General features: G+C 41.6%; 1 protein-coding gene across 4 annotated transcripts in view; it reads right to left on the minus strand.

Annotated features, from left to right (window-relative positions):
* Nucleotides 1-20,798, minus strand: part of INPP5A (inositol polyphosphate-5-phosphatase A) — a 239,861-nt gene that overhangs the window by 73,551 nt on the left and 145,512 nt on the right. For all 4 annotated transcript variants that reach the window (XR_014564893.1, XM_083741100.1, XM_083741101.1 and 1 more), the window contains one exon: nt 4,107-4,191. Coding sequence is in view for 3 of the 4 variants with exons in the window: in XM_083741100.1 (XP_083597226.1) it covers nt 4,107-4,191 (85 nt within the window). In the remaining variant the exon portion in view is untranslated. The remainder of the gene's footprint in view (nt 1-4,106; nt 4,192-20,798) is intronic.

Here is a 20,798-nt window from a genome sequence, read left to right on the forward strand (position 1 = left end):
CACACGGAAACGCCGTTTACCTTCCCGCTGGTAAGCGGTCCCTATTTATCTACTTGCACCCGGAGGTGCTTTCGAACTGCTAGGTTGGCAGGCGCTGGGACCGAGCAGCGGGAGCGCACCCCGCCGCAGGGATTCGAACCGCCGACCTTTCAATCGGCAAGTCCTAGGTGCTGAGGCTTTAACCCACAGCGCCACCTGTGTCCCCGCGCTGCAGCTTACAGATGTTTAAAATAAAGACGGTTTTCGCTGTGTTGTGCAGAGAGCGCATCTTGGTAGGTATTTGACACCCCACCCCACAAAGATGCCTGCCCCATGCAATATTATGTATTTGGGTTGTAGCGGTTCCCTACGGTGCACAAGAAGTGGGAGTGAAAGCCAGGGAGTTAGGTGAGATGGGAAAAAGCCCAGTTGAAAGATTGTAAAACCTGAACTGCAGCTGGTTCAGGAGACATTTCTTTAATCAAATGCTTCATATGAAAAGGGCTTTAACAGTCTCCTTGTGGAAGCCAAGTTATGTCCCCTCTCCCCTCACTATAACCTCAGATCTAGGAACAAGCCCATCCACAAACCATTGCTTAGGATGAGCTTTGGGGCTAATCCACTGGATCTGGTTTTCTGCTGTTGATCCACAACCCACAGCAGCCTCCAAATAAGTAGGGTTCCCCCTGGGAACAGCTACCACCATGGATCTTCCTCTCCCTCTCTGTGCATGGTGCTAGCTGGCCAAACCTCCTGGCTCCTTAGCAGGCTGTTGTTCTTCAGGTGCATTGGGAAGGATAAAGGTGGGATCCACCTGTGAGCTAGCGGTAGTCCTATTGCTGCTATCTGCTTCCTCTCCACAGCCTCCAAATGAATAGGCTAGCTACCCCCTTAAGCTATTCTTCCAAAGAGCAAGCAGGCACAATCACATACTTAGCACCCCATGAGTGGGCTTCTAGCAAAATTCTAGCCTTGAGTGTTAGATGCAACATCTACAAATGACTTGATAGGACAAACAGTTGAATTTTTCCTTTCCCTGGCTGCTTAAAACCTCCTTCTATCTTTTGATAGTATAATATATATAATGCTAAAAAGCTTAATGAAGTTACAATACAGAAATTAAGTATAATTTAGATGCCTAGGTATTCTTCCAATTGTTTAGCACAGGAATGGGAAACTTTTTCACTCCAAGGGCCACATTCCCTATTGAACAAGCTTCCAGGGGCCACATGCCAGTGGTGAGCAGAGCCAGAAAAAAATGTGGAGAGAGAAGCAATTGTGAAGTTTAACTTTGCGCAACAGGTTAGTTTCCACGCATGTCCACACAATCTTTTCTATACTCTTCCCCCAATTAAGCAAGAGCCTGGTTGGAGTTCAAGGGCTCATTCCAGCCAGACAAAAACAGCTGCAAAGGGATGTGGCCTGGAGAGAGAGTTTTGGGAAAGTCCCAAGGGCCAGAGAGAGAGGTCTGGGAGCCACATTTGTCCTCCAGGCCTGAGGATACCCACTCCTCATATCACATAAGAATGCACTTAGTTCTCCTGGTGAATTTCTAAGGATGCCTTCTCGTCTTTGCAGCCCTCTAGAATAGATTTGGATGCCCAATTCACATTTGACCCATGTACAGAACACTCAACCCCAAGTGTTGCTGTATTTATTTCAAAGAGGCAGATCTGCAGACACATTCATTTGCTGTCTTCATGGAGATACTACAATTCACATGTATTTGTGCTCTGCACATACCGTACCTCAGTGATTGTGCAAAGCTCTATCTAGACCATCATGACAAAGATCCAGTTCCAAATTTTATAATTTTTGATTCATTTTCAGTTTGACAAGGCACATTTTGTGACCTATAAGTGCATTTCTCTTTGACCACCTATGGCTCTCTCTCGTGGATAGTGGAACAGAATTTCATAGCAAAAACGGTCTGTCTAATGCTTTGGAGAAGTCTTTTCCCTCTTGCACCTAAAACCCTGAATGATGATTTATTGCTTCTTAATTACAATTTAATATGGCCAATAAGGTGCCAGCTGATTTATGTTACTCTGTATGAGCATAAGAAAATCTATTTTTGAAACAACCCATATATCTTCTCTTTCAGTAGCCCTGCTAAGAATGTCTTTGGAAATATACTGCCTTGTGTTGCTGTTTAGGTAGGCAGATCTAATAGTTCAATGCATCAAATTTGGCGCTTGGATCTTCTTGTATTACCTAAATGTTTGGCAGAATCATTTCACAAGGAAATATTTCCAAATGGGTGGAACAAAGAGGTGAACAAGGGGGGGAAAGTCTTTTACAGCTACTTACATTCACGAGAGAAGAAAGAGCTAATTTATAGGTTACCTTCAGAGCTTGGATACTATGACAAAGCAGCATTCGCCAGTTGGCTTGAGTGTCAAATCGGTAACATACAGGGACACTCACATTACTTTAACAATCTTTGTACACAACAGTTCAGCTGTATAAATCAAGCAGTGTACACTTTTTCACACCAACTAACACCTGAACATGTATAGAGATGCCTTGCACTTGTATTCAGTGCAATGTATGAATAAGCCTACAGGTAGGGTTAGGGTTATAGTTATAGTTATAGTGGCTCCATCAGGTCCTTCAACATCACCTTTGCCCCAATGAAATCTGGTTTAGCCATGTTACAATCGTCATGGAAGCCCTATTAATGCACTAAAAGGAACACACGTGTGCTTAAAAGTGAAGAGGGCGAAGAGCTATCTATACACATCCTGGCATCATAGTGTTTCCATGCATACCTCCCCCTTCCCAGGGAAGACCTTCTGGAGGTAAAGAAGTCATCATAGGAAAATCCCCCTCTGTTCACACGATTCATGCCTCTTGTTTTGTTGTTAGAGGTAAATCATTAGTATTTTTCCCAGCACAGTAACTCATGGCATTTAACCATATGCATTCATGGATAAAGTCCTAGCTACAGGGGAAAGCTCTGGGCTTGGCTTCCTACAGGCAGGCTCTCTCTTTTTTTTCTCTCCCTTCCCATTTGGATTGTGTGAACATATGCCAGCAGCATGTACAAGTGATACCATCACTCCTTTCTTCCACAAATAAAAGGGGGGGGGGAGAGAGGAAAGGGGGCATGGCTTTTCCTAGAAGCGCAGTCACCTGCCAGACTGGGAAGAGATACTTGTTCCTGGCAAGCAGGCAAGTGAGTTCATTGAATCCTTCCTATTTGGATTCCCAGGAAACTTAATGGACCCTTCCTTCTGGAGGCTCTCTGTAAAGAAAGTTAACACTGCTCACAGAGTTAAGTTACATGATCACAATGCAGGTTTTTTTATTAAGACATTGCAAAGGGCGTGCAATTGTTCTTCTATAGCTTGGTACCGTTGACACGTGTAAAAGTTTGATTCATGCACAAGTTGCACTCTTTGTCTCTAACCTTAGATGTATGGTTGCAGCATAACATTCATTAATGTTCATAAAGCACTCTGGAAATGAAAATAGCCACATCAGGATTAGAGAAGGTTATTAGGAGGATTTCCCATTATAGGAAATTTGTTGTGCGATTCTCAAGCTGCCTATGATTTATCGCAGGGAGGAAAAAAAAGGAAGGGATGAGAGGTTTGTTCTTTTAAAAACAAATACACCCATTTGAAACCGAAAATCTGAGCTGAAATTTCTGTGGAATGAAATTTGGGGGAAAGCTGTGTGGAAACTACTCTGTGTGGGAAATGGCAAATTCAGGAATGTCAATACTAAGGAAAATGTGAACTGTGAACTTGAAAGGTCTTTAGTTCAAATCCCACCTCAGCCACAAATTCACTAGCTGACTAATGTATCGATATCAAACTACACACAGTCCAGTTCTGACCCAATTATAGTTATCTCCAATCTTCAGAGCTGTGCCAGAATGATGTGGTCTTCGGAGCCCTGGCTGAGTGGCAGCAAATTCATTACCCAGAACATCTATGCTGGACTTCATGGATGGACTGGTAGCATTGCAACGGAATATTTTTGATGGCTGTGACCAGCTTGGTCTATTGAGCATTTTTCTGCAAGCCTAAAAGCCAGTTAACTTTCTTAAGCATTTTTTTTTTAAAAACCTGAAGAATTTTCAATGGGGTCCAGATGTAAAGAAGAAAAGGAGGTCCTACCTCTACCACTGACTTTGCATCCAGTCGAAAGTTGAAATCTCCAAAGACAAAATATGAAACTCTCTCAAACCGCTGATCTATAATTCTGAAAAGGCACAATAGAGGGGGAAAAGAATTAAATGCAGTACGCTCAGTTGTATGTGAAAGAAAGGAATCTGTAAAGTACCTTCACTTTAAAAACAATACCCAGAATTGTAACTGCAAAGAGATTACATGTGCATGCTCACGGCTCGGTCACTGAAACCCTGCCAAGGTCCTGGTGGGAAGAGGGTCTGCAAGGTGGGGCTGGGCAAGAGCACAAATTCCTTAGAAGAACTAAGGTAGACTGACAGGGAAAGGAAGACTTGAGGATTGTGGGATCCAACCAAAAACCCACTCCTGGCCACACCGAACTTTCTTCATTTCAGCATTATTTAATTTAGGGTGGTGGTGGGGTGCATGTCATTCCTTTGTTGATATTGTTTAAACAATCCAGAATCAGAAATCCTTGTTGATCTACTGAAATACAGCCAGATCTAGCTTCTGCACACCCTTGATCTAGGATGCCTAGAGCCAACCTGCAGGAGCTTCTCTGCCACTTAAAGAAAACATTGATGAGCAGGTGCTCATGTATGGATGTGTGTCTGCATGCGACCAGATGGGTTTACCTTTTTCGTTGCTAGATTAGGCAACAAAAAGTGTAAAGGCTAGCCACTGATGTGGACAGTGTCTCTCGTCACTTAGCCAAATCTCCTATCAAAAATACAGTACCACCTCTGGTTACGAACTTAATTCATTCTGGAGGTCCGTTCTTAAGCTGAAACCATTCTTATCATGAGGCACACTTTCGCTAATGGGGCCTCTGGTGCACAATTTCCGTTCGCATCCTGGGGCAAAGTTCGCAACCAGGAGCAGCTACTTCCGGGTTAGCGGAGCTCGTAACCTGAAGCGTTCGTAACCAGAAGCATTCGTAACCAGAGGTACCACTGTAGAATCACCAACTGTATCAGGCAAGGCAAATAGCTGAACATAAATAAACCAGCTTCTTGCAGGTGCTGATGGAAGTTCATTATTGTGAAGAAATTTGGAAGTGTAGGCTGTCACAAAATGTTGCCGTGTCGAGTACTCCTGTTCAGACTTCCATCCATGCTATACTACTGCTACTACTATTAGTAGTAGTAGCAATATTACTACTAGTATAACTAGTATTACCCCCCAAGTATATTCCTTAGGAATGAACCTCAGATTCAAGACGGCAAATTTGAAAAGAGATTTATGAGATTTTTTGAGGTGAAAAATATTATGATGCTATAGCTTTGGAGTGATGGGGAATATTGTTTCTATGACAGTTTTGATACTTTAAGACGAAGTTAAACATGGACTATAGGAATAGTTTTGCTCCCGGGAAAACTACCTGTTGCAAAAAACAGGAAATCCTGAAGGCATGAAATAAATACATTGAACTGGCCTACTGCTTAGTAAAATAATTTGTGTTAAGCAATTTTCTAAATGTTGGGGCATCAGAATATGCTGCCAGCCTAACTCGATCTGCAGCCTTGCTTCAAGTGATCTCAGAGAGATGAATGGGTTTGAAGAAGCAGCATATGAAAAGCATGTACTCCTTTAGGTTTTAGCAGTTAACAACTATAAATCTCGACAGCTCATCAAATATCAAATATATTCAGGAGGGTGTTCCCCTCCCCAACTGACCAGGAGAGCTTTAGAAGTTGCTTCATTGTAATACTGCATTACAATTTCCTTTTGAACATGCCATGAATCAAAATTTCCTATAAAAGGTTGCAATTAATCACCCAATGGAGTGATAAATTTCAATGGTGTAAAAAAGGAAGCAGCCAAGTCATGTCACCAGCATTAATTTAATGTTTCACAGTGGGAGGATCTGATTCTATTTCACATAGTTCTTATCTGATGTCTGCATTGCATTACCAAAAATACTGTAATTTATCTGCAAGACTTACAACCCAATCCGATGACGCTACCACAACCGATCACGTTAAAGGAGCCCACAACTACAATAAGGCCACCATTTGCTGCTCCATCTCTTTGGGCTGGTACAACTGCTAGGCAGAATAGATAATGCTGCTGAACCCATGCTGAATATAAGGCAGCTTCTTTTGCCTCTGTATCCTGAAACCCAGGAGAACATGATCACTTCCTCCCAAGTTTCCAAGCACTTCCACTTCATCAATCAGTTCCTCCCTATTGGTGTGGATCAGGTCCAAGACAGATGATCCCCTTATTGGTTCTTCCATCTTCTGGGAAATGAAATTGTCAGCGAGGCAATGGAGGAATTTGTCAGACCTTACACTCTTGGCAGAGTTTGAGTCCCAACAGATACCAGGGAAGTTTAAGTCCCCCAGGATTATTTCTCTCCTTTTTGAATGTTTGGTAATCTGCTCTAGTAAGGCATCATCCAAGTCTTCCGTCTGACTTGGCGGTCTATAGCAGACACCCATAGTAAGGTCACTGTTGTTCCTTTCTCCTACAATTTTTACCCATATACTCTCCATCTGCTTTTCATGCTCCAGGTCATAGATTTTTTTACAAGTGTACACATCCTTTATATGTAATGCTACTATATTTGAGTTACTTGTGACATAAGCAACCAGACTGAGTGACCTAATGCCCTCCAGGGAACAATGACTATTAACATTTTAACTGAACATGCAGGAAGAATAGTCAAAAATCACTATTAGGAAATGTCATTGGGCTGTTTCAGCTGCAACACACCAAACTATGGTTTGTGAACGAGCTTGAAGACTCCCATGTCCATAGTACCTTGCTATGCTTCCGTCCCCTCCTTCTCTCCATATTGCCTCAGTTTCCTCCCTTTGTTCTTGAATTGAGGAAAAACTATGCTGCTTATAAACCTTGCTGATTAGGTGACATGCAAATCACAGCTTGCTTGAGTGAAATGAGAAACAGTGGTTTGCTTTAAAGCAGGAAGGGAAGCCAGAAACAGTGGATCATGAGGGGAAGAAGAATGGAGAAGTGGTTGAGCCTGAGGGTACTTCTGGCCTTGTTGATGTGGAACCAACCCAAGGGTTTGGCATTATGCCTGAATCAGCCCACAGCCAGAAAAAGTGTAATTCTGCAGTTTAGTCTTAACATCCCATGTTTTTAAATGTATCTGTCACATCCAACATATGCTTTGTGAAGTGTTTCCATAGGTGAATATTCCGGCGGGGGTGGGGGGCAGTTCAGAAAGCAACCATCTATCACAATTATGATCCACTTGCTTGCTGTTGTTAGATCTGTGACGTTGCCTTTCCTTCTTGTTCAACAATGATTCACATGCCACATTAAGTACTCTTACTCAGTTCAATATTTGCAGCAACGGCTGTAGCAAATATAAAAATCCATACTCAAAACTGACTAACTTATGAACCATAAAACTGCAATATGAATTCCTGACTTTGACCCTCGGTAAATTACAAGTACTGCCTGAGCTCAGCATAACTGAGAGACAGTCTCCCATACTATGTCCCATCCACAAATTTCCCTCAACAACTTGCTTTTCTAAAAAAGAAAAATTTGAATGAAAGCTGAAGTGGAGGGCACGCAAATGTTAAGAGGTTGTAGGCAGCTGACCAGTTTATTCCATTATTTATACTAACATGGACATAAATGGAATTTCAGAGTCACAATGCACTGATGGAGTTCATTTCATGACAAGGGCCTCCTCAGTTATTACCTGTAAAGAGGGGAAATGAGTAGCAAGGGGCTGCGCTTTCAGTATCACTAAAAGCTTGTGTAGGCGACTAACACGTGGTCGCTTTTGCAACGGGGAGTTTCATTTGCTCATGGAGTCTTCTTGTATGAGGTAGAATGCTGATCTTCCCGGGTTCTAAATCACTCAGGGAACTCGATGAATACAGCAGTCTCCCCGCTGCAGAAGTGAAAATGCAAGCACTGCAACAATAGGGGGCAAGGGGAAAAGTGCAGCCCTGCAATCCCTTGATACTGCTTTAAAGTAAGCGCTGAAAAAGGATAATAAGGAATACAGTACTTTCAAGGCATAGGGAAGAGGGGGGGAGGGAACCTTTCAAATTTATCTCAACCGATGAGACATCATAAAGCGTGTTTGAAAAGGAGATTATGCTGATGTTGCCAGTAAAGAAATGGAGGAATTTCTAAATCATTACTCTAAATGGAACAAATCAATAAGCCCTTTAAACACAGATATGCATAATTTCTACTTAAAACTGAACACTACATTCATTACACTGGAATCCCATGCTTCCTCCAAGGTGATTAGGTCGGCGTTATCTCAAATTAATCTCAGTATCCCGTTGAGGAGGATTAGGGTAAACATAAGAACATACAAAGAGCGCCCAGACCAAAGGATCATTTAGGCCAGCATCCTGTAATCACAGTGGCCAACTAGATGCCTGCGAGCAAGACGTAACTGCAAGGACAGTCTTCCCACTTATGCTCTCCAACATCTGGCATTCAGAAGCGTATGTCCTTTGATATGCACACCAGACATTGGCAGCCATCTCCTCCATGAATGGATCTAATCCTCACTGAAAGCTGTCTAAGTTGGTAGCCATCACTACACCTTGTGGTAAGGAGACAGTGGCCATCCAGAAGCTTCATACCAGAGTGGGCTACTGAAACTATACCTCTGTGGCCCACATTTTAGCACTCTCATTGTGGCGCTTAATGAAAGCGGAGTCTGGTTTCCAATGGAATTCCAGTTTTCAGGACTCACTTGCAATGAACTGCTTTGTTCAAGTAGGAAGAATATACACAGGGTAATCAATCACTTGGGACGCAGGTGGCGCTGTGGGTTAAAGCTTCAGTGCCTAGGACTTGCCGATCGAAAGGTCGGCGGTTCGAATCCCTGCGGCGGGGTGCGCTCCCGCTGCTCGGTCCCAGCGCCTGCCAACCTAGCAGTTCGAAAGCACCTCCGGGTGCAAGTAGATAAATAGGGACCGCTTACCAGCGGGAAGGTAAACGGCGTTTCCGTGTGCGGCTCTGGCTCGCCAGAGCAGTGATGTCACGCTGGCCACGTGACCCGGAATTGTCTCCGGACAGCGCTGGCCCCTGGCCTCTTGAGTGAGATGGGCGCACAACCCCAGAGTCTGTCAAGACTGGCCCGTACGGGCAGGGGTACCTTTACCTTTACCTTAATCAATCACTGCTTTGGGGTTGCATTCATAATCTTACTTTTCAAAGTCTTATCTTTTTAAAAAATCATTATTAAGACTCACTATCACAGTCGCACATTCACTCAAGTCTGATACGCCTTAAGGTTTGTCAAGTTACATGGAAACAATTCACCAAGGCTATAGAAGAAAGGCAAAACAGAATCATATCAGGATTTGTGTATGTTTTTATCTGTTTAGAGCTGGTACATGTCTGAATACATTCTGCAGAACAACAATGAATGAATGGATAGATGGATGGATAGAAGGTGCGGTAGAGTTTTTTCGGGGGGGGGGGGAGAGGAGGGAAGAGATGGCTACTATTGTTCCAAGGGTGGCCAATATTTTTCCTGGTGTTTTAAGTGATTAAAGTTTTACATTAATAATAATAATAATAATAGTAATAATAATAATAATAATAATAATAATAATAATAATTACATTAATTATTATTATTATTATTATTATTATTATTATTATTAAAAAATGTCAGAGGAATCTAGTTATTTAAAAGAAGAAGTAAGATGCAGCAACTTTAGACAGCCAACGTTTTACTATTTTGCCTTCAGTACTGACAAGCTGGGGGATGGGAAAACATTTCAATTCAGAAAAATGCAAGACTTCCTAATTCACACTTCCAGAAGCAATACATGAATTAAAGCACTGCTATCCTTCAGAATTTGCATTTCTTTGATTTTTACAAAAGTTTAGTATCAGATATGGGTACAAAAATGCACATATATGGAAAGTATGCATCTAATGCATCTAACATAAAAAGTATTACATTGGGGGGGGGGGGGAATGATTTCAAAAATCTGTGTATCAGACAAAACGGTATGCAAAAAAGTGTCTATTAGGAAAAATGTGTGCTAAAATGCTAATGATTTTTCTGAAGGACTTTTGAAAACATAAATCACAAGCCAGTGTAGAAAATGTGGTAAACTGAAACTAACACTGAAAAACTGATAGAAAATTAAATTGACAGATTCGCCCCTCCTTATACCTCAATCCAATGCATGTTTACATAGAAGTAAATCTCAGTGCATTACTCCCTAATGAATACATTTAGGACTGAGGTCTGACTTACAGTATTAATTTAGTACAAGTTTTCTGACTAATTTTCAGTACATTAAAGGCATGCCTACCTATTTCTTCATATGCAAAAAAAGTGAAATGTAATCTTTAAAGTAATTAAACTTTATTCCATAAATGTCACTCAAAATTTGCAGCAAGGTAGTTTAAGGTCCTTAGGATTTTTTTCCTGGCTTCTGCAATATGTATTTTATGCCCTCAAGTTCATTTCAGCGTTCCAAGGGAATAATAAGACAAGGAGAGATGCAGCTGGCTTTCGCCACTTATTCCCTCAGATACTGCAACCGAGATGGACAGGATTTTGGGGAGGGGTGATGGAAGAAGGAAGCGGTTGCGTATCAGCTCTGTGTGTGTGTTGGAGAGCCGCTGAACATGATTCAGTGTGACAAGAGGCACAGTGATCTGGCTAAACCATTTCTCAGCGCACTTTGTAAGGAGGATCAGCTGCATTATTCCTTTAATAGCCATGTCTAATGCAATAGGCTAGTGGGTTTTGTCCCGAGTCAAGGTATCAGCTGCAGGTCAGAAGGTAACATTCTGTTTACAAGATTATTTCCTAAAGCACTTATCTCGCCTTCGGTGTGAAAAGTTGACTTTTCTGTTTGTAAGGGGGCCAAAAGAATTGAGGGAATGGGAAAAATTAGCTACACTGGGCTGGAGCTGAATGGCATTAAGTGGGAGGTCTGAGAAGGGCCTGCTGTGGCTCTCAGCAGGATACCTTATTACCCACGTCATCGCAGTTCATTCAGGCAAGCAGTAACAGTGTCACCAACATTCCCACACAAAGACAAAGTTCTTCACACAGTCTATAAACATGCTTCCCCTGGCCGATTCATCCTAGCTTGACACCAATGAAAAGGGGGTTCTTCTCTCACTCTTTTTTTAAAAATGAATAACAAAACAAAACAAAACAAAAATCCCAACCTCAGGCCAAACAGGATGAATGGAAGGAGAAAAAAAGAAAGAAGCAGCATTGCCACATATCTAGGGAAGAAACAATTTGGAGGTCAACTTTATTTAATTCGCACAGACATGGAAATTGTATGGAAAACTTGGGAGACTAAAGATTAATATTTTATCTACTCTCATGTTTATATGTCTACTTTTCCGAGAGCCGGCAATTCCCACCATGGGTGTGCTTTGTGTACCAATGAAGGCAGTGACAGTAAACACTGTTGCAGGGCAATTTGATGTTAACAGTGAAAGAGGAATAAACACACACACACACACTCTGAAAGGACAGACAGACACACACACACACACACACACACACACACACACACACACACGGAAATAATAATAATGAGCAAATATTTATTACAAAATTCAAGCACACAAGCAAAGCCATTGCGAACTCAGCAGTGACGCAGAGAAGAGTTTAAACTCTTTTCAAAACATATTTAAAGGGAGCTTTGTAATGTTCTGAAAGTCCCGTACTGCATATTAAATCTACTAAGGCAGCTGACACAAAAACGTATCATGACATCTATAAAGTTGCCTTTATAGAAGAGCATGGCAATTATTTAACATTTAAAAAATAATAATGAAATAAATGCTTTTAAGACAAGAAATACTGTAGCTTTGACAAGAGGCCAAACAACGCGACCAACTAATTCTATCACTTTGGTGTTAGTGTTTGGTGGTATTTTTGTTGTTGCTTAAACGACTTGTCCTACTTTCAAGTTAATCTAAACTTCGAAGCCAGAGTCTATTTCAATTTGAATCTAGTAAAAGAATAAAGCTGCAGTAGGTCTCAACATGCAAGCCCAAACAATTCTTTTCACATTATGTATCCTCCCTGAAAGCTTTAGAAAGCAGTTGAGATAAGTAGAGACAATAGGAGTGTTTGCATACATGAAGGATGCTAAATCCCCCCCCCCTTGAAATGACAAGAAAAGGATCTCAATGTGGTTCCAGAATGAAGGTCACAGAAAGGTTATCGGATAGAGGATATTGGATTTTTTATTTGCTCTTTATAGAAAGTATAGTTAGGAAGCGCTTTTCAGCTCCAAAGGAAAGAGAATGTTTGGATTAAGAGACACTAGACTTATATTGCTGAATATAGGGACAAATAAGATGATTAAATGCTTCCAGGAATTTATCACCATGCATGAACTCACACTCTTGAGAAACCCTCTTCTAAGTGCCCACCACAAGGACCGAGCTTCCTCTGTTGTGATGGGACATCTATGGAGCTCTCTTCCCCCAGGGGGAGTGTTTGGCTCAGTCCTTGGCCCCTTTGCCAAGACGAAGCGAAGGCATGTGGAATGGCAAATGTTTCAAAACAGTGCTCCATACTGATGGTTTTACTGATAGATCTGTAATGTGCCTGGTCTAAAGTACCTGTTCTCCATAAGTTTATGAGAAAAGAAATATTATCCAAAAATAATGAGATAACATTTAAGTGAAATTCTCATGGGTGGGATGCAGGACTGCCTTACTTTCATGGTAATCAAATGATGCTTGTGAGTGTCCTGTCTTTCAGTCTACAAACCATCTATCCAGTTACTTTCCTGTAAGCATGGGAAAATGGGGAGGGTGCCTACCATATGCCAGACAACTGTTTTTTTTATTTTTTACTTTTAAAGAAATCACTCTGCATATTTTTAAGGTAAAAAAAGGACTCCCCTCAGCTACAAAGCATCGTATCCTGCATAGTTCTACACGAACGCTACATCAGCACAAATAATTCTGTTTGTGCAAAGCAATGTTATCCCTCTCTCCTCTGCTCATGCACGCCCTTAAATTTCGTTCTAGGGGTTTCCCCAACCCCCTGGAGCAGATTTGAGGAGGATGCACAGTGTGAAAAGAGGGTGAAAATGTCTGTTCAACAAGCAGACTCCTTATGCTGATGGGACATGTAACTAGACTACCACCCAAAATGGTTGAGGGCACCAATCTCAGGAGCTCAGTATCTAGTCTCCATGGCCTCCTGTTGAAGGTTCTGGAGAAGACATCATGAGGTAAGTTCGGATCAGGAAAGCAACCAGCTGAGGAAGCTGTCAAGCATGAGAAACATTTAATGGAAACAAAACAAAACCACACATACTCTGCAACCATACTCTGGTTTCTCTTCAGATCGTATAAATCTTTCGCCCAAAACAAAACCACACATGGGCCACATCCACCTCAGCCACCTTGCAATGACAATGTAAACCCAACTCTCACCCATCAAAAGTCACCCCTCTCTCCCTCTCGGCAGAAAGATGGGTGCCTTTTTCACAGTGACAGAAAACCTCCCAAAGGTTGGAGGACTGATTTCGGCATAGTACTACTCTAGAGAGAAAGGCAGATGAGTAGCAATAAATAAGGGCCTGGAAGTAAAGAACCACAGGTACCGGCCCTAGTTCAGTGCTAGGAGTGTGTGTTTGAAACCCCGAAGAGCTTGTGCGGAACAGAGTAGACATTACTGAGCTACAAGGACCAATGGCCTTAAAAAGTAAGGGAAAATGTGTGTGCATCTTATGGAGTGAATGCAGGCTGCATGGCTAAGCCAGAAGCCAGAACAGGGAGAGGGAGCGCTGCTCAGTGCTCTAGCTATTCTGGCTTTTGGATAGCCCCGTGAAGCCTCCGCAGGGCATGGGGATGAAGGCTTTTGCGGGAGGTGGGGGGAAGGGACAGAGGGCAGCTTACCTGCATGCAGCCTCTTCTGGGCAGGGGGAGTCTTCATCCCTGGAGAGGCTTCAGTGGCTATCCCAGAAGCCAGAACAGCAAGAGGCTATCCCAGAAGCCAGATCCCTCTTGCTGTTCTGGCTTCTGGGATTCAGAATATTTTTTTTCTTGTTTTCCTCTCCCCAAAACTAGGTGCGTCCTATCGTCTGGTGCGTCCTAAAGAGCAAAAAACACGGTACTTCTTTGCACAGCAGGCATGGCTTTAAAAGGGTATTAGACAAGTTCATGGAGGGTAACGCTTTCATTGGTTACTAGTCACCATGGCGTGCCTAACCCTGGAAGACCACTTGTTGGTAACAGCAGTAAAAATCTGGCTTGTCACTGTGAGAAAAAACAGGGTTCTGGATTAGGTAAGTTTTTGGCCTGTCCTACCAGGGCTCTTCTCATGTTCTATAGTTCTAATTTCTTGGAAGGAAGAATCTTGCCCTGTACTTCTGAGCATGGCCTGCAGAACACATCTAGAAAGGACTGTCTAGAAACAACCCTTCCTTAAAGGGGAAACATAATTGATGACAATCTAAGAGCAAATGAAAAAGGTCTAATGAAAGTGCTTTCACTGACACGTCTGAAATGTTGTAACACTGACATTAAAAAGCTCAACTTTATCATATTCTTGAACCTCTTGCTTTTTTAGAAAAAAATATAATAACCAAAACCTATTAATAATACAAAAAAACATTTCAAAAGGTCAAATAGCAAACAACAAGATGAAAGGTGTTGTCAAGAGGCTTAGGTAATCATCTTAATACTCAGGGCATTTGCCAGCACCGTTTAACTAATATGCGAGTTCACTTTTAATTTCAATATAGTGCCACAGGAACAACAACAAAAAAGCTATATATTTTTAATTAATTACCATGTCAGCAGATATTAAGATGGCAAGAAAGACCACATCAATAATATATATGTAATTCAGGGAAAGGATTACAAGAAGAGCTATAAAAATCAATTTTTAGAGCTCGAAAACTGGCTCACTTTAGTTGGAACGATATTTCCCTTCTATTGACAAAACCATGATCTTATCTGACACTGACATTCACCTAATGCAATGTTAGATATGTATAATGATATAAGCACTTGTCAATTCTGCTACAATAAAACACAGCTCTACTCCTACTGAAATGGGCAAGGCTGCTGTAAGTGAGAACTGTTTTCCTTCGAGAAAAAATGCTTTTAGTTAGGACGGATAATATGTCCACTCTGTCCCATTTTTGCATTCATCTGCGATTTTTTTATTTAAAGAAACTGTACAAAGATTTGTAACTCAATACAAATTTTACATCAAGGGTTGTACTTCTAAACTTATCCTAAAATACATATTTTGGTATTGTATTTGTGTGGAATCTGAAGATAATTATGCCCCGATGCACATATTAGCATGGATCCAACATGTGCAGTTCACAGATTTGTAGGGAAGTGGTTCATTCATAAGAATGATCCTATGACTCATAAGTCTAAATCTTTGTGCTAAGACTGTCCTGTGGATCCAAACTACAGTGGTACCTCGGGTTAAGTACCGGTACTTAGTTCGTTCCAGAGGTCCGTACCTAACCTGAAACTGTTCTTAACCTGAAGCACCACTTTAGCTAATGGGGCCTCATGATGCCGCCGCACTGCCGGAGCACGATTTCTGTTCTTATCCTGAAGCAAAGTTTTTAACCTGAAGCACTATTTCTGGCTTAGTGGAGTGTGTAACCTGAAGCTTATGTAACCTGAAGTGCATGTAACCCGAGGTACCACTGTAACAGCTCTGGTGGGAGTAACTGGATAAGCAGGGTAAAACTATGGGGTGGGGTTTTTTGGGCCTCCTCCCACTCAACCACCTTACAACTGGGGGGGGGGGTGGCAGCGGACGTACCGTTTGGGCAGCGCGGAGCCTGCGCGTGCCCAAGACACCATGTCTCTTCCAGGAGAGATGTGTGGCTCAGGTGTGCAGCAGGCCCCGCAGTGAGTGCTGCCCAGCATTTTGACACCCCCCCCCCAGGGCAACCCACACCCACCGCATCCCCTTCCTCTACCCCTGTTTCTAACCTAAATACAAGAAGAACGAATGCCCAGGGAGTTGCAGCTACTAATGGCCAGTGCTATTTCTCTCTCCCCTCCCCCCCCCCCCGCAACATTACAAACTGGCTATGCTGGGTACAGGGAGCTAACCATATGATTCTTCAAACCGTGGCCTAGGATTGCATTTCTCTATGCACGGAACTATTTGCAGAGTGTACAAAGCCAGTGTGTGGATTGTGTTCTGTTTGTCTGTGCTATCTGAATAACAAACATTCATGACTTTCTGCCCAGTGGTGCCAGGCCCCTATAAAGATGAACTAGTAAAAGACAGAAAACAGAGAGAGAGAGAAGACAAACACCATCAGACATGGATGACAAAACAGAATGTAAGAAGATACCTAGGCAGCAATCCCTTATTTGAGGGATAAGGTACAAAGATACCTATTTTAGACCCTTATAAAAATAAAGGAGCAGGAGGAAAAGCAAAGAAGATAAAAGTTGAGATGGCCCAATGAGTTTGATTAAAAGTTGTCATCCTATTTGATGTGCTGGGGGGAAAACTCTTTAAAATTGTAGTGATATCTGTAGATCCAGGAAGCAACCACATTTGCTAAGTAGCAAGTCCCACTGAACACTGTGGGACTTGCACCTGAGTAAACATGCACTGTTGGTGTCTTTGGCTAGAAGCTAAAATATATCTGGCTACTTATTTAAATCTCTGCCAAGAGAGACTGCTCATGTTACAATTCCCCTGCTTTAAATAATAATAATAATAACAACAACAGCAATATAAATAACAAGAATAAAGGAGTATTTACAAACACTCCAGGCCCTCCAATTGCTCAAATGACCCAGATCTTTAACACAAGGTTTGCCTCTGCCTAGAAACGAAGTGGCTTTTCTTCCTCTCATTCAGCTGCAAGTTCTGGGAAAAGCCCAAAGAGAAACATTTAGATCGGAGGGGCCTTTGAGAAGATGTGACAGTTGACTGATGAGCATCCATAAAATGACAAAGAATTGCTGTGTGGAGCCTATGCCTCACATCTCCTCACCCTGGGAAACTAATTGCTTTGAATTGTTAATAGTAACATTATTTTTCTGGCAATCATTTCTTTTGAATACTCAAAATGAGCATGAAACAGCTCCTTTGACTGGACATAAAAGTTAAATGTCCCAATGTTGATCAAATTAACTTCAGCAATGTTACAATGGACTATATTTGTGAGAAAATAATGAAGGTCACAAAGCGGGGCTTTATGCCAAGATTTCACAGTTGTAATGTAAAATTAAAAAAAAATAAATGTTTCTGTTCAACTAGACCAAGCTACGTTTTTTTCTTTAAAACAGAAGGGCACTGTCATGTTCGAAAGAGGGGTGGGGGTGGGGGAAGACACCATCCCCCCCCCCACTCTAAGTAACTTCAGGATGTTTCAGAGATTGGAACAACAAGAACAGTCTCTGGCTGGTGTCTCAGCATCCTGGTTGCAACTATAATTTTTGCTGAATGTACCCCAAATCCTTCAGTTCTTGCTTGGGTGAAAAGTGTCTTGGTTGAGTTCCTTCTCTCTCCGCTAGAATACAGATCTGATTCAAAATAGCAAAAGCTCTCTACGATTCAGGGGGAAATGCTAAGAATCGTAAATAGTAGCTATGCAACTTAGCGAAGAGCAAATTCTGTTTCCAAAGCATCTTTCAAAAATTTAACGAGTAATTGTTTTTTTGTTAGGTCAGAAAAACGTAAGAACAGAGCGTGATGGAAAGTGTTTCCATGAGAAGTTTCTGAGGTTTGGTGCCGTTCTTACCATAAAGCTTTGAAATTGCTTTCCAACTGGTAAAGCTAAATATATATATATATTTATATAAAAAAATGCTATGTGTCCACATTTAGCACTGAACAGCTAACAAAACCGTTCTACAGCAGCTTTAAAAAATAATTAAAAGTGCACTATTCACCTGCTCTGTTTTCCTTTTGGAAAATTTGTTTCTCTTTATCAATGTACCAGCTTTTTCTCTGTGGTCATGATTTTCAGCAGTTTTAAACCCCCAAATGTTAAACTACATTATAACTACTCTATACAACATGTGCCTTTTTCTTCTTTTTGGTAGGTTCAACTCTTTTTATCCACCCTATTCCCCCCCCCCTTAAAAGTTCATTTGCATTTGTTTCTTTTTTGCAAATAATTAAGACGGGAATGCAGCCTATGATGGTCACTTCAGTCTTGCATAAATTGCTGCTATTTAACTGGCTGTTCACACTAGCCAAGATGCGCCCAGCAGACAGGACTGCTTCACTTACTCCCACAGCGACTTAAATCAACTGTGAAAAGATGTTTCAGTTTCATTCAGTGAGGGGTTTAGCTCATTAAACTCTTTTCCTTCTCAGCATTGTTCCCAAAAGCTTGAACTGCAGTGGCTGTTAAATGCTCTTTAGCAGTTTAAAGGCTTTAGAGGAAAAGACTTATCAGCCTCTGGTTTTAACAGCACTAAATCTGCATTATTAGGGCATGCAGATAAGGGGATTTAAAGGCCTGCCTTGAAACCTTCTCTCTTCTGTGTTTATCTGGCACCGCCATTGCTCCTGTAGCTCAGCTGGAAATGTAGATCTATGAAGCTTTAAAGGGAGATTAAAAGCCAAGAAAAGAAGTGGTTTCTTTCCTATAGATACTCTCACTTTCCCCTTTCCTACTGTCTGAAGGAGTGATGGCAGACAATGGTCCAAGATGGTTCCCAAAACCTTTTGAATGGGGGCACTGTTGGTGGTAGCATTCATTCAAAGTGAGCTCCAGTGTATTGTCCTCCCCAATCAGCAGATCAGAATAGAGTTTGCTGGTGGCTGCCAAAAGGTTAGCAGTGCTGATGAAAGGGGTTTCCCATTATTCACTGCTCTTACAGAACTCCCCTTTTGTGCCGGGCAGCCCATCATTTCACTACGGAGGTCCGGATCTGCGGCTGGCTGCTTTCTCAAAATGAGCAATCTATGTGAATGTAAGCCCCCACAGTGGTAGTGCCACCTAAAAAAATGGAGGGTTTTCTTCTTCTTCTTCTTCTTCTTTTCCTGAAAAGGCAGGAGAGCTGGGTCTGGTTTTGGCAGTGTCACATTCTAATGATCTACTGCCATGACACCCTTGACCCACGGTTAACACTGTTTAGCCCTCACTCTTGCCTGCAGAGGCATTTGTGGAGGGGGGGGGGTGTCTAAATGTCTCCAAAAGAGCTAAAAGGAAACACACAGTGCAAGTTAAAAACAACAACGCAAAAGCACTTTACAGCTCTGTCAGGTCCTTTAGACCACAAGAAGAGATGGAGGAATACAAACCAGATGGGAAAAAACATATGAATAATTATTTCACCTCGAATAATATTAGCTTGAAGGAAGCCTAGCTAGTCAGGGCAATTAATAATATAACGTACATTATGAGGGGGGGAGGGTGGCCAGACGGCCAATCGTGGTCCAGATGTGGGCTACAGGCCAATTTCCGGTGGACCACCTAGTGCTTGCTGGTTGCTAGGATCTTTGCAAAGAATGCTGGACCAGGTGGATGTAAATCTCCTCCCGCAAAGCACTTCTTAAATTCTTAAGGAAGAGTTGCACTCACAGGATCACTTAACACAGATCTGGCTATGCCTGAACTGGTGCGAGAACCCAAGTATTCTTGCTTTGTTAATTTAGTACGCACGGGTGAAAAGATTGAAGCCAGACCACCCCATATTAGAATTAAAAATGACAACTACACTCGTCGGATTTCTAGTTCTGGGATTGAGTGAGGGGAAGAACCGTTTGTAGACTCCTTAACCACAGAGGTTGGGGCATGCCAGCCAAGGAAGTACATCAGTCTTCTACCAGACAACTCGTGTAAGCTATCCAAGCCCCATGCCAAATTCTCTCTCTCTCTCTCTCTCTCTCTCTCTCTCTCTCTCTCACACACACACACACACACACACACACACACATCCACGTTTGTTTGTTTGTTCTAGCTAGCTTTATAGAAGGTTTCTACGTTTTGGGAGGGGAAAAGCAATCAGGGTTTTTAAGACTATTCTAAAAATTATTGCATTTTCCTAGATTGATGATCAGATACAGTATGAACCAATGTGCAAAGCTGAGTTGTAACCAAATATGCACTAACACTGCACTTTGAGTTACGCAAAGGTGACACAATTAGCAGCCAGAGATCAACCACAGATGCCCTAGGTGGCCTTCAGCAAATTAGCAGTCCATTCTCAGTTTCTTATCTATTATTAGTAATGATATTTGCAGACTACCCTTCAGCTTGAGTTCTCTGGGCAACCAACACTTGACCATACAGAAAGATGCTTGGTGTATGGAAAACAGATTAAAATATATTGAAAATAATGAATGTTAGAAAGATGTTGGAATGAAGTTATATGGCTTTAGCAGAAATGTTATAAAGAATTAAGTACAAATAGATTGTTAATGGATTAAAGGGAAAAATAAGGTCAGAATGTGTTAGGCTAAATTATAAGACAGAAAACTGAGGAAGATGGAAAGGATTTGCTGAAACAGTTAATTGAAGTGGAATACAAAAAAGGGAGGTGTGAGGAGGTCGCTGAAACAAGTAAAGGAAAAGATAAGATATTGAAAGTATTGGATTTGTTTTTAATTGTTTTTGTTTTGTTTTGTTATGTATATGTAGTCTTTTTGTTTCTGTATTGTATTGTTTAATTCTTTTTCTTTTTTTCTGTAATTTTAAAATTCTTAATAAATATTATTTTTTAAAAAAAATATATATTGAAAATATTTAAGAAATTACAG

Source organism: Podarcis gaigeae (genome assembly GCF_964106915.1).
Source record: "Podarcis gaigeae genome assembly, chromosome: 5".
Lineage (NCBI taxonomy): Eukaryota > Metazoa > Chordata > Lepidosauria > Squamata > Lacertidae > Podarcis > Podarcis gaigeae.